This window comes from Phodopus roborovskii, unplaced genomic scaffold, assembly GCF_943737965.1.
Source record: "Phodopus roborovskii unplaced genomic scaffold, PHOROB, whole genome shotgun sequence".
Classification (NCBI taxonomy): domain Eukaryota; kingdom Metazoa; phylum Chordata; class Mammalia; order Rodentia; family Cricetidae; genus Phodopus; species Phodopus roborovskii.
In genome coordinates this window covers 8294246-8309105 of record NW_026126448.1, presented here as the reverse complement: position 1 = coordinate 8309105, position 14860 = coordinate 8294246, and the positions used below count along the sequence as shown (strand labels likewise).

Sequence of the window (14860 nt, the reverse complement as noted above, 5' to 3'; positions counted from 1 at the left end):
AGCACCAGAGGAAGCTTCTCAAGCTTACCCCTTCTGCTCTGTTTAGCACCGTTGCCAAGTGTCTGCTCTAGAGTGTCTGTACTCTGTTACTCTGAAATTCCAGTTCCCCTTGGTCCTCCCCTCCCCTCATCTAACCCTTCCATTTCCTGATCCCAGTTTCCCTTGCCCCGTCCCATGGGACCCTTCCATTCTCCCTTTGCCATCTTATCCCCTGCGCCAAATTCCTGCACCTCAGCACCTCCTTGTCCCTCACGTGGTTTGCTGGAGTACTTCCCTAACATGCCTGCCTACATGCATTTGTTCTGTCTCTTAAACCATTACACTGGTTTTCTTGAAGCAAAAGTCTGTTGACATCATTGCCTTACTAAAAAAAAAAATCTTTAGTGCTTTCTCTCTGCCTCTCTACTTGCAGTTGATAAAATCCAGACTGCTGACAGGCTTCAGAGCCACACCCTGGCCTACTTTCCTGCCACCCTTTCCCCTTGTCTTCCCCTTCCCTCTCCTCCTGTTCGTGTCGGCAAGGTGGTGACAGAATTGTCGGTGGCCCATGGGCTGAGGCTTCCCTACATGCTGGCTTCTTGCTGGGCCTCCCGAGCAGGCGATAACAAAGTCCCACTTTCGTGCGAGGTCCCTCCACCATGGGGTGAACGTTAAAGCTCTTCTTTTTTAAAACTGCATTTTATTTATTTTTCTGTACACGTGTGTGGGTCCTTGTGTGTGTGTGTGCTCACGTGTGAATGCTTTTGTGTGTGTACTTGTGTATGCGTATGCTTGTGTGTGCATGTACTCTCGTATTTACATGCTTTAATGAGTGTTCAAGAACATGTATGTATACACACACGTAAGTTTGTGGGGGGGGGTCAGAGGACAACTTTCAGAAGTCAGTTCTCTTCTTCCACGTGCAGGCCCTGGGGATTGAACTCGATTCATTAGGCTTGGCAACAAGTGCCTTTACCCACTGAGCTGTCCTTCCACATTTTTAAGGAACAACTTTTAAAGGAATTTTTTTTTCTTTTGCATGAGATAAGTATAAGAAGTCATTTGTCTACAAATCTGATCCAAAGTAATGTGAATATATTTATGGTCCCTCCCATTTAGTGTAAAACTTCATGGCAGAAGTATTTTGTTACAGTGTGCTGCCTCCAAGCCTCACAGTGGTGGGTGTTAAGTCATGTTGGATTTGTGCAATGTATAGATGTTCTAAAATCTGGTCATGAGCTGGAGAGATAGCTCAGGCAGTAACAGACTTGGCTAGCAAGCATGAGGGACTTGAATTTGATCCCTAGGCTGTATATCAAAGGAGGAGGAGAGGGAGTTGAAAATAGGGCTATCTCTGGAGCTTGCTGGACATGCAGCCTAGCCTTCTTAACAAGTTCCAGGCTGTGAGAGACCCTTGTCCTCTCCCCCTCAAAAGACAAGTGATGTCTAAGGAATGGCAGGGAAGGTCGTCTCCTGGCCTCCACATGCATGCGCACACACATGCATGCACATACACTAACACACATCACACATAGCAAAGGACAGGACCTGGGACTGTTGGGTTTCAGGTGAGACACAGCTCTCATTCCACCCTCTTTATACAGGAGGACTCAGCTCCAAAGCCATAGTGGGGGGGGGGTAGAGCCTAAGTAAACTCGACAGTCTGCCTTGAAGTTGGCACCTTTCGGGCCACGTCTTGCCATCAGACAGCTTCAGGTCCCTGCCTCAGCTCTCTGTTCCTCTGTGACCTGTCCAGGCCTTCCTTTGTGCCCAGACTGGGACCTGCCAACAGCAGAACAGTTCCTTCGTCCCCAGCCCATGTCCCTCTGCCCCTCACTCACGCTCTTGGCTGACTTTCATTTGAGACTCAGTGTAAGGACTCATCTCCCACTTGCACGGGGCCCTAACCGGCTCGGGGAGGCACCAGTCTGTGGTCCCTTCACCAGTTTCTCCCTAGGGCAGACACAGTGACCTTTCCCATGCCCCTGCAGCCCCACGGCTCATTTCTAGCATTTCACTCAGTCTCAGCGCGTGCCTGCATCCATTTTCTTCCCAGCTGCTCCTTCGCACCAGGTGTATAAGCAGGGTACAGTGTCGTGCCCCCACCGCCCCATCCCCAGCCTCTGCGGACAGCAGTTGGTAGAAGGCCAGCTCCTCCCAGACTTCCTGCTCGCCCTGTGTGTGCTGATGCCCCAGGGACTGTCCTGCCCCAATCTTAAGCCAAGTGTCTTTTGTCTCCTGGTATGACATAGCAGGTTTTTCTCCTCGATTTCATGGTGACTCACTTTTTAAAAATAGTCTTTGATGTGTTAAAGCCTTTAACAAAAAAAAAACTTTAATCATTGTATTTACTGGTTCCTTTAGTCACATGCATTCTTACCTCCTGGAAGAAACCCTAACATATTAATTAAGGATGAACATACCCTCCCGGAACCCCGCACGCCTCATTTGCCACGCCTCAGTGCCCTTGCTTACTCACTTACCCTATCACTGTGGCCTGGTCGCCTCATGCCAGGCTCAGGTGCCTGTCCCTCCTCATCTTCCTAATTGCTCCCAGTGAAAACCCCTAGACCTGAGCTCCTACCATAACTCTCAAGACTTGTAACACTGTTAGTTGATTCTGTGATCCCGGAATAGTCCCGATGTTCTTTGATTTCCGGGGCCATGTTTGTATGTGTATGTGTGTATGTGTACATGTGTGTACCTTGTGTGCATCCATTTGTGTGTGGTTGTTTGCATGTAGGTAGGTGCATGCATGTACACATGCATGTGGAAGCCATTATTTGTGTCAGATGTCTTCAATTGCTTTCTATTATTGGGTTGCCAGTTTCAGCTAGTCTAGCTAATCTGATTGTCTGGGAGATTTTACCTGGGTTCTGGGGATTCGAACTCCAGTTCTTACACTTGCTTGGCAAACATTTTATCTACTAAGCATTCCACCAGCCTTTGTACAGTCCTTGGTGAAGCCTCTGGAGCATATGCTTGGTAAATTACATTAATAAATTCCAAGGAAACCTTGGAGAAGTTCACCGGCTTCAGTAGCTTCCACTCTCAGCTGAGTCCTTGGAACTGACCCAGACCGTCTCCCGTCCATCGTCCCAGCCAGGCCAGCATCTGTGCGTCATATCAGGACACCTTCCTTGCCATCAGCTCTCATCTCTCTTGGCTCACTCTGAGACATTTCCCCCTCTGTTTCTTCAGTAAATTCATTTATTCAAGTTTGTTTGTTTTCTGGGGGTGGAGTGGGGTGGGGTTGAGGTTGAGGGACTAGGGTTAGGGAACCTGGTCTCTCCAGCATCTAAGCACTGGGGAAACTGGAAAGGAAACAGTGGCTGTGTGGCCATTGAAATACCTCTGGTTGGGTCTGTAGCTCAATTGGGAGAGTGCTTGCCTAGCATGCAGGGAGCCCTGGGTTCAATTCCCACCACTTTTTAAAGCCAGGCTCAGTGGAGAACACCTGTAATCTGAGCACTGGGAGACAGAAGGAACAGGAGTTCAAGGTCATCCTCTAATACATATTGAGTTCAAAGCCAGCCTGGAATACATGAAACCCTGTCTCAAAAAAAATAAACAAGACCACTAATGCCAGCCATTCCCAGCTAAGTTGAAGGCTCTTTGTAAGCCAGATTGGTGACTACAGCTCAGATCCATCATCTAAATTGTCCTCTGTTTGTTTTGAGTCAGACCGTGAACGTGTTGTGATGGGTGACAAGTGTGCTTTTATACCAGCCATCAGGAGGGCAGGGAAGGGCTCAGAACACGAAAGTGTGCAGCCTGAAGGAGTAGCAGGAGACAGGAATGAGACCCCCAGTGGTAGGCTAGGCCTTATGGGAAAGCCAAGTCTCAGGGCCTTGAGGAAGGATGGCCCAGGTCATAGCTGATTGCCACAGGAACTGCAGGAACTGGGAGAACATTTTGAATCAAAGGCTTATCTTTAGGTGTCTTTGTGATACTTGCAACAACAGCGCTGTGGCTCACCACTGTCACGGTATACAAGTCTGGGCTGCAGAACCTAGCCTTGTCTATGCCCCCCTCGCCCCCACCCTCACCCTGCCTCCTTTCTTTGTTGTGATTGCTACTAGCCCCCCAATACTATGTCCTTCTCAGTGCCTGTCTCCAGAAGGCAGCTCCCATCTGCCTCAGGGATAACCATCAGTGAGGGGCTGGCCTTCCTGTAATCAGGCCACCTCAGTGGTCCATCAGTAGGCCACTGTCAGTCACAGAGAAGTCAACATCAGTTTGCACAAGCCTGATATGGTCTTCTGTCTTTCTTAGTTCTCACTCCTGTTCTGTAGTTGCAAACCCTACGGCTTTCCCTCTAAGAGCCTCTAGCACCTTCCCCAACCCCAGACATCACAGTTTTTGTTCCAACACTATCCCTTCTCATCTGTAGTGTTGTACCTCCTCTGTGTCCATCTCTCTGGCTCAGTCTCCCTCTCCTGACTACCTTCTACTCTGTTGTGTGTGGCAGGGTAATCAACTCAGTTCCTATAAAGCAGCCAGTTTATATTTGAGAATACAGACCAGAACCCTTTAGGCTCCTATTTTTTTTTTGAAGCTTTTGTTTGTCTTGTTTTCAGTGCTGTTGAGATTGAGCTCTGGCCAGACACTCTAACACTGGCACACACCTCTCTGTCCTGCCTAGCTTACTTTGTTGGTTCTCAAAGGCTTCCTGGGCCTGGAGAGTTGTCTCGGTGGTTAAGAGCACTGGCTGCTTTACTAGAGGACCTGGTTTTGATCCCCGGCACCCACATGGTGGCTTACAAATGTTTGTGACTCCAACTCCAGGGGATCTAATGTTCTTTTTTGGCCTCCATGGTTACTAGGCACACAAGTGGTACAGACTTGTATGAAGTCAAAACACTCATACGTGGGCTGGAGAGATGGCTCAGCACTCAAGAACACTTGCTGCTCTTGCAGAGGACCCAGGTTCAGTTCCCAGCTCCCACATGTTGGGTCACAATCAGCTGTAAGGGATCTGTTGCCTTCTCCTGGCTTCCATGGCCACTGGGGACCTGTGTGGTGCACACAGAGGCAAAATATTCATGCACATTAGATAAAAATAAATAAATGTTTAAAAAAATGTTTAAACCCCAGTGGTGATAGCACATGCCTGCCTTTAATCCCAGCACTCAAGAAGCGGAGACAGGTGGGTCTCTGAGTTTGAGGACAGCCTATTCTACAGACATTCAGTCTCAAAAAAAAAAAAAAAAAAAAAAAAAAAATTGAACACTTGAGATTTTTTTTTTTTTTTTTTTTAAATAGGAGAATTCTAAAAGGCTTCTTTTCTGCTCTTGAGTGGGACACAGGCATCTCTCCCCAAGTCCATTTTCTTCTTTTAGCGCATCCCACCTTCCTGCTCTCTCTGCTCCAGCAGCTGGCCCTCCATGCTCCCTTAGGTATAGGGAGGCTCCGGCCTTGCTCTCCCTCTCTCTGCCACTGCCTTTCCTGCCTCAGGTCCTGTCTTCCGGTCTCAGCTCACATGCCGCAAACACGCCATGGATCATGTCTGCTCGTCCACCCCTGGCCTTTCGACACAGCCTAATTATTCTTCACATCAACTCCCTGTGTGTGTCAGAATTGACTGTTTATTTATGTAGATGGGATTTCACCACCACCACGCCAACTAACGTGTGGATTTCTTGAGAATAGGGACACCCCTGTTCTTATGGTCTGCTGGCCGGTGTTCCTACTATGTGCGGTGTGTAGTGATATTTCTGTATTTCAGAGCCTTGGAATCTCCCATATTGCTCTTTTTTTCTGTTCTTGTCACAATGACATGTTAGTTTTATCTGTTTGCATTTTACCTATTTGCTTGGAAACAGTTTGTTTTCTCCCCATTCTTACATTCCTGAAGCTTGCAGGGGCTGGATAGCAGAAAATCTAGATGTGTGGAATGTATAGGGTGATAGGCAGGGGCACCTCAGAGTATGGCTCATTTATGCATGCCTGGGGCTTTTGAAGCCTTTTCCCAAACTAAGAATACCAGCTGCAACCTCCTTACTCCCTCCATATTCTCTATATTCTGCTTCAGAAACCAGACACAGGAAACATCTGACCATAATAAAAAGCTTCCAGTAAATTCTAGCTCTCCTCATTGTGCAGCCAGCTCTGTCATGCTTTGGTCTGGGGTTCTGTTTGGTCACTTGTGCAACACGCCACATGGCTGCCTCTGGCCTAGGAGCCAGAAACAGCTGGGACCTGGAACGCTCAAGTAAAATTGACATATTTGTTAGCTGCAGAGGGAGAAGTCTGGATTCTTGCTCTGTTGCTTGCAAAGCAAACCTCTCACTTTGTTGAATGCTAAATTTTCCCATAAGCTGTCAATGTGGTTTATAACTAAAATAATCTCACATCCTTTAGAATAAACACAAATAATGAATCGCGGAACCGTTTCTGGTTCCATGCTTTTAATACTCAAAACAAAATTCATTTGAACTTACACAAAGCATGAATATGTCCCTCACTTCCTCTCACTCGCATCATCTGAACTCAGAAGGCACATGCTTCCGGAGCATAGCCACCATTGCAGAGAGCATTTGCAGTGACTGCTTCCCAGGACACAGCCACCTGCCCCACGCCTCCCTCCCAAGACTCTGATCACACTTTACCTCCAACTCATCCACCTTCCTGGCCTGCAAGGCAGAGATCTCTCTTCCTGAGCATTGGCATTTAGTAATGTTCTCGGGAAGGGGTCTGGGGTGTAGTTCAGTGTGGGAGCGTTGCCTAGTTTGTGCAAGGCCTGGTTCCATCCCTAGGACCAAGGAATAAACAGTGGGAAGGAAGGAAGAAGAAAGGGAGATGGGGGGGAGGATGCTTCATCAAGGGGTCGATGTAGCTGGTTCCAGTAACTGAAAAGACAACCATCAGCAGAAATAACGGAAAAGATCAGGAGTTTGCTAAGCCTTGGCTTCCACACCAGTTTGCACTGGAGTGGTTATTTTTAATCTTTTTCCCTCCCCCACCCCTCTCTCTCTCTCTCTCTCTCTCTCTCTCTCTCTCTCTCTCACACACACACACACACACACACACACACACACACACACACACACACACACCACTTTTGGTCTTAAGCAGTGCTCTCCCACCTCAGACCAAGTAGCTTGGACTCCAGTGAGTGTCAGCACCCAGCCCTACCTTCCACCTCCCTTGATACAAATAACACATGCTCACTGCAGACATTTTGTAAAGCCTACCACTAGAGGCAGTCACTGTCAACAGTTACTGTTCTTCAGATATTTAGCTAAGGCTCAGTTTTTGGGTTTTTATTTATTTATTTATTTATTTATTTATTTATTTATTATGTTTGGATCGAAAAGTTTAAAAAAAAAGATTAAATCAGGATTGCTTATGAGTATAATGAAAGTAAATTATAATTGGAAAACTATGTCAACAGCAGTGAAAATTAGGTACTTAAGATTTTTTTTTGGCATGTGTGTATATGTGCATATACAAATGTGTGTGCAAGCTCACGCACACGCATTCATGTATGTAGGCCAGAGGTTGACTTCTGGTATCTTCCTTGATCTCCATTCTGACACAGGGTCTTGTTCTGAGCTCTGAGCTCACTGAGTCAGTTAGTCTAGCCACCCAGCTTGCCCTGGGAATCCCTGCCGCTTCCTCCTGAGCTTGGGATCATGGCAGGTATCATACCCCACCTGCTTTTTTCCAGGGGTTCTGGGGCTCGACTTGCCACTCCTCACACTTGAACAGCAAGTGTTTTATTTCCTGAGCCATCTGCCCAGCTCTTGAGCTGTCTTTAAAAAGTGTCGCTCACCTGGGCAGTCAGCTCCTCAGGGGATCTTCTGAATCCTCCAGGTGGGTGAGACCTCTGGCTACAGTTTTAAAAGGGGGAGCATACATACCTCCCTGAGAGGAAACAGACCCAAAACATACTGATAAAGGAGCAGAACTCTTGAGTTAAACACTGCTCATTCAGGTGGGATGGCCAGCTGGTTCATCAAGGGGTCTGATGGCACATCTGTATTTCTGTAAAGAATGAGTTGTCCTGCCCCTTTTTTGGTGCATTTCAAAGCACACAATCTGCTCTTACCTGGTGATGCAGGATGCTTGCCTCTGGGTCCTCTCCGGAGCCACATCCCCGGCTCACTGTCCCACGGTTGTTACTAAGCATATTTCTGAAGGACTGCCTGAAGGGTTTGTTGTCTGGGCATTTCTGTAGAAACTGTGATTCCCCAGTGGTTCTTAAGTCTCAGGTGTGGTGATTGTGACATAGCCTCGAGTGAGCAGCTGTCATGTCTGCTTTTATTGAGTTTATTGCTAGCATCGGGAACCTATGGCTTAGAGTTATGATAATGCTGAATTCCCATGTGTAGTGAGATCTGGAATGTACTGTGGAGTGGGCTGGGGCTGTACACAAGTTGTGTCCAGTCTGTGTCCAGCTAGCACTCTGCAGTGAGTAAGCCTTTTGGATCTGATCTCTTAAGTCTTGGTGTCCCTCACCATGTGATTGTTGAACTGTACATTGGCTTATAGCATCATTTGAGGTTGGGTCACATGTTAGGAGACAGCCGTACAAGATTCCCAACTGCAAACTCAGGAAGTATTGAAGGAGAAACACTGTCAACTTTGCTTTGTCCCTCTCTGCAAAGACTCTCAGGGAAAACATACAGCATTTACTTGAATTTTGGTCTTCCAGTTGCTCAGAAACACCTAGTCCCTTCTTCCTTCTCTCTGCCTGGGGTGCCCATTCCATTCTTGTTGGCTTTAACCCTCAATACCCTTCACACTTAGGCCAAGGGCCAGCTTCTCCAGGGAGGCCCTCCTGCCCAGCACCCTCAAGCCGGTCCCTAAAGCAAGCAGCATCCTCTTAACTTTGCTTTCATCTGTGTCTAGCTGAGTAATTTGTTCTCTGTTAACTTCTCTTTCCAAGATGAAGGGCAAGGAGGCCCTCGAGAGTGGAGGCCATGTTTTGTTGTGGTTATTGCTGACTACTGTATCATAGGGTCCTGGTGCAGTAGATGCCCAACAAACATTTCCCAACTGTGTGATCGAATGGAAGAAGAACGCATTGCGGGCCCTGGATCTCAGAACTGTTCTCTTCCTTTGCTTTGGCTGCTTCAGAGCTCACACTCACCTTGATTCTGCCTGCTGTGTTTGCAAAGGCCCCGGTGGCACCCTGGTGGCATGTATTTTGTGCACTAACAGCTTTCCCGCCATATAATATCTTCCCTTTCTTTGACGTCTTCATTTATTATCCTAGCATATGCTATAAATTATCGTTCACTACTTTCAGGGTTTTATTTGGGGGCGGGGGAGTTGGGAATAGCAAATAAACATGCTTATGAATATAAGGAAGGGAGCGGCCTGCCACGGGGTTTGGGTGGAGCCAGCAGGCACTTGTCTGACTACAGAAGAAAGACATGAACTTGTCCTCTTGTGTTACAGATTCATTGCTTCTTTCCCTTGACTCCGCTGGACAAACACTAGGCACAGGTACCAATTCTTCCCCCTCTATCGTCTTCTCAGCCCTTAGTATTGGCCATGTTTGTTGTGAAGCCTGAGGAGTTTGTTGGGGGTACTGCGGGATGGCAAGAGATCTGAAGAATTATGGGGAAGTTCCCAAGGCTTCACCATGGAGGGAGCAGGAGGAGGACATGATGGGAAACAAGTGTCACTGAGCTGGGCGTGGGAGTGGGGGCTCAGGCAGAGACAGGTGAGTCGCCATGAGTTTGAGGCCAGCCTGGTGTACATGAGGCGTTCCAGGCCAGCCAGGGTTTGCACTGGGACTTCTAGCTGATGGTTTTTCCTCACAGAACTGTCCCATTTCATATGAGAGGTTGCCTGGTCTCTGAGCGCATGCCCTGTACGGCAGAGGACTTTACGAGACCACCAGCTCTGAGCACAATAGATACCCATCAGGGCTCGCCTGCAGAATGCTTCGCTGTTAGGGCAGCCCAGCTTCCTGAGGACATGCCCTCACTTACACACCCATGTGCTCAGGTAGAGAGCTCCAGGAGCGGGAGTGGCTGTACCTGCCTGTGCCAGTCGCTATCAGACATTCCCTCCCTTCCTGTGTTTACAGTGTAGGACATGCTATTTGGCACACACTATTTTGACCCAGGCTTACTGAGGCCAGGAGGTGGCTGTCCCGGTCTGAAGCAGTCCTTTCCCGCCCACCCCCATACCCCGGTTCTGTTGGCAGAGCAGGAAGGACAGCTGCTTCCATTCCTCTGACTCCTGGAGGGTGCAGCGTGGAACCTCAAAACAACTTTGAGCCAGGGGACGGGCATCCTTAGGTGAAGACGGTCTGCTTCATACTGGGAGCCATCCGGAATACCAGGGAGAAAGGTCTCTGCTTGGCCTCTGGAAAGTGGTTAAAACTCTGTTCACTGACCTTATACATGACCCATTCATGTTCATGACACGAGGTTCAGGCAGTTGTGGTAGAGAGGACAAGAGGAAAGATATTCCCACCATCTTCCCATCACAGGAAGATGTGTCTGTGCTGGGGCTTTCTGTGTCCCTTGGTGATTTATCCCTCACACTAGCTTTGATTTCCCTAATTGTCCTGAAACACACAGAATGAACAATCCAATACCAACATGAGCAGAAGACTTGATCTACAGAGTGAGTTCCAGGATAGCCAGGGCTGCAGAGAGGAAAACAAAACAAAACAAAACAGAAAGCCAAAAAAACAACCCAGTACAGAAATGAACAGAAGAGTTGAACTAAATCTATGGAAAGGATTTCAATTACATTTGTATCCAAGAAAGCGAACATTGGAATCCTACTGAGATGTCATTACACATCCAGGGAACAACAAAACATGACAGCGTTGACAGTTCCAGTGTTGATAGGGCCGTGACGGAGCAGAAGCAAGTCTCCACCGAGTGGGAAGTCAGGTTTGTATAGTCATGTCAAAAAAGAGGATGGCGGTGTGTAGCTGAATCTGAACACCACACACCCTGACGGGTCCTCCTCCAGACACCTTCGTTACAGGGATGGCTGCAGGGATGGCTGCTAATATCTCCTCAGACATGTGTTCCATGTTTGCATTCATGCCTGGTGTTTCAGGAGGGGAGTGCCACGCCTGCCTGTGCTCTTGTGACAGTCACAGGCAGGCACACTCCCTCCCTTCCTGTATTTACAATGTAAGACACACTAATTGGCACACTGCCCTTTAACCCAGCCTCACTCGGGTCAGGGAGGTGGCTCTCTCAGTTCCAGGCATTGTCCAGAATTGTAAGACTCCAAAACAACCCACACAGGGAGCAGCTGTGAGGACACAAATGTCATATTGGCATGGAACAGAAGAAAAAAAAAAAAAAAAAAAGAAGGAGCGAGTTATAGACATTTGACAATGCAGATAAAGTTGTTTTTTGCCTTTTAAAATTTTTATTTCTTGAGACATGATCTTGCTATGAAAGCCTTGATGTAGAGATAGGATCCTGGCTTCTGTGGAATGCTCTTTGTAAAGCAGGCTGTTTTCAGACTGGCAATCCCCTTGCCTCTGCCTCTGGGTTATATGCCTGTGCTGCCACACCTGGCTTTACTAGGTGCCCCCACTTCTAGCTGGCTGGGCACTCCTTATGTAGCCAGGGTGGCTTCCTGCTTGCAGCAGCCGTCTTGGCTCAGACTCCCAAGTGCTGGTATTATAGATGTGTGCTACCAAACCCTGCTCTAAGAGACAAAAAATGTTGTAAAGTTTTGTTTATTTTATTTCATTTTTGTGGTGCTAGGAAGTGAATCTTGGGCTTGTGTGTGCCAGGCAAGTATGCCAGCACTGAGTTACATGCCCAACAATAACATGGATGAGTCTTTAAAAAAGAGAGAGAGACAGACAATAGAGAATATATATTGGCTTTCATTTGTATGAACTTCAAAAGAACATGAAACCATATTTGCTTAGATGCACAATTCAGTGTTAAAACAATAAGAACAAATAAGAGATTGAATTCCATCATAGCTGGGGTAGTGGTGAGAGCATCTCAGAACTGGAATGTTCTCTCTAGTGACCTGAGTAGGGGTTAGGAGAATATTCCTTTCACAGTGACTCATTAGACTGTGCATTAACATTTTACATACTCTTCTATATGTTCAAAAGTCATAACCCAGGCATGCCACAAGTAGCACTTGCCTGGAAACAGGAGGGAGAGGGGACAGTTAATATTTATGGGACGTCATCGTGTGTCAGAAAGAGTTTTCAGCTAAGGAAATTGATATACAGAGAAGGGAAGTGCCTTTTCCCACATCAGATAGCTGGTAAGTAGCAGAGCTGGGCTTGAGTGCAGACATTCTGGGTCCAGTGTCCGTATTCTTGTCCAAGTAGTTCCTTCTCTTCTCATTAATTTTCAAGGGGATGTTAGTGATTCACCTTCATCTCTCCTAGAGTTAGAAAGTGTACATTAAACTTGATTTGTGAATAATTGTGGACCAGGAGGTATAGGTCATTCGTAGCCAGGATTCCTATTACTATGATAAAATGACCCAAAGCAACTAGGGAGGAAGGGCTTTATTAGGCTTACTTAGCTTACTCATCCAAGCATAGTCCATCACTGAAGGAAGTCAGGGCAGGAACTCAAGCAGGCAAGGAACCTGGAGACAGGAGCTGAGGCAGAAGCCCTGGGCAGTGTGTGTGTGTGTGTGTATGTGTGTGTGTGTAACGTGTGTGTGGTGTGTGTGTGATGTGTGTGTATGGTGTGGTGTGGTGTGTGGTGTGTATGGTGTGTGTGATGTGTGTGTGTGGTGTGTGTGTATGTCTGGTGTGTGTGTGTGGTGTGTGTGTATGGTGTGTGTGGTGTGTGATGTGTGTGTGATGTGTATGTGTGTGTATGGTGTGTGATGTGTGTGGTGTGTGATGTGTGTGTGGTGTGTGTGATGTGTATGTGTGTGTGTATGTGTGTGGTGTGTGATGTGTGTGTGTGTGTGTGTGTGTGTGTGTGTGTGTGTGTGTGTGTGTGTGTGTGTGTGTGTGTGTGTGTGTGTGTGTGTGTGTGTGGTGTGTGTGTGTGATGTGTGTGTGATGTGTGTGTGTGGTGTGTGTGTGCGTTCTCGCGCATGCTGCTGCTTACTGGCTTGCTTCCCCTTGCCTTGCTCAGCCTGCCTTCTTATACAACCCAGGACCACCTGCTGAGAGTTGGTATCACATACAGTGGGCCGGGCCCTCCCACATCAGTCATTAGCCAAGAAAACGCCCAACAGACAGTGCCCTACAAGCTAATCTTATAGATGCATTTTCTCAATTCAGAGTCCCTTTTCCCAGATGACCATGGCTTGTGCCAAGTTGACAGAGAGTTAAGCCACACAGGCTGCCGGGTTTGTACATGGTCCACTGTGAAAGGTGAAAAAGACTGAAGTCTCGGATTCTTTTCTGTATGACTCTCTTGTAGTAGAGGATAAATTTAAACTGATTAAAAATCAGCTTTATTTTTTTTTTAAGATTAAAAAAAAAAACATTAAATTGTGTATCTGAGGGCTGGAGATATGGCTCAGCTGTTAAAGGCTAGGCTCACAACCAAAAATATAAATTGTGTGTTTGGGTAGGTGTGTACACATGCATGCAGGTGCCCATAGTGGCCAGAGGCGTCTCATCCATCTGAGTCCTGAAGCTCTGGTGCTAGGTGCTGGGCTCTTCTGGAAGCCGTATGTGCTCTTCACACACTGATGAGCCATCTCTCCAGCCCCAGTTTTTTTTTTAATGAGCATGCAAAACAATGGGTTTTGTTATGCCGTCTCCACAGAGTGCATATTAGACTGAGACTTAGATTAGTACCCATTCCGTTTTCCTGATGTCACCTGCAAGACGCTTCAGGTAGGTCCACCTTAGTCATGCTCTCGAGGAACGCTGACCAGCAGTCCTCTGCTTTGCATAATGCCTGAAAGCAGGGGGAGCTGGTCAGGCTCTCCTCAGCGGGCCGCTTGACTGTTTTATGTGGAAGGACTCTCCGTAGCATTTGGGCGTACCAAATTGCCAAAAAAGCTTTAGTATCTTAGCAAAACAGCTTTGGATTTAATCCCTATTTTATGTCCTTTCTTTCGAGTGAGTAATTAAACATAGGAAAGCAAGATTCCATCCTAGATAAGGAGTAGATGCACTCCCATGTCTCTGTCACCGAGTGCCGCTAATGGCTTGGACAGAATGCACTTCGTAGCTGTTTGAGACTCTGAAACATTAGTCATAGCAGACAGGTTGGGAAGAATACCAGAACTTAATGTATTAGCAGACTGGCAGTGTTCTTCCAGTTTTCCCTCAATGACCCACATCCTGGAAGCCCACAGCCCAGCCGTGGACACGGGAGAAACCATTCCAGGAGATGGCCTCTGACTGGCTTTTGGGAGGTGGGTGCTTCTAAGGCTCATGTGGAGGGGGAAATCCCATGGTTGTGTTCCTTTCTGTTTTCCTTGTGTCCAGCTCTGAGCAGTCCCATGGTGGTAGGGGAAGCAGTGAGGACTCTGGAGAAGCTGAGGTCTCAAGAGGATGGGTGTGGGGGTTTCGTTTTGTTGGGTTTTGTTGTTGTTGACCTTTGCTTTCCTGCTGGTTGTTCAAGATCCTGGTGCAGCATTTAGAAAATTCATCATAGACTGGGGTAACTCAGGCCCTGGCTTTTTGGCCAAAGAACCAAGAATGAGAGGACCGAGGAACCAGAGCTCACAGGGGAGAAAACAGAAATGAGGTTCTTGAGAAGGCACCTCCAAACAAAGACTTTCACAATCCACCAAGGGACAGATAACATCCAAGTGTCAGCTGGACACTGGGTGGCGAACACAGAAGACAGTGGAAACACCTTGAAAGAGGAGCCTAGAGAAACCACAGCCCGCAGAAAGCTGGTCAGGACTTGCTGTCCAAACCCAGCCTGCTCGATTGTCTCCTAAAACAAAAATAACACCCTCTACTGGATTTAAACAAGACCTCAGATTT

The 14860-nt window shown here is 47.4% G+C and overlaps 1 protein-coding gene across 3 annotated transcripts in view; it reads left to right on the top strand.

Annotated features, from left to right (window-relative positions):
* The window catches only part of St3gal3 (ST3 beta-galactoside alpha-2,3-sialyltransferase 3), a 208338-nt gene that overhangs the window by 71499 nt on the left and 121979 nt on the right, over window positions 1–14860 (top strand). The window contains exon 3 of one of the 3 annotated variants that reach the window (XM_051188603.1): window positions 9388–9435. The exons of the other annotated variants lie outside the window; for them this stretch is intronic. Within the exon in view, the coding sequence (XP_051044560.1) occupies window positions 9388–9435 (48 nt within the window). The remainder of the gene's footprint in view (window positions 1–9387; window positions 9436–14860) is intronic. 3 annotated transcript variants of the gene reach the window in all.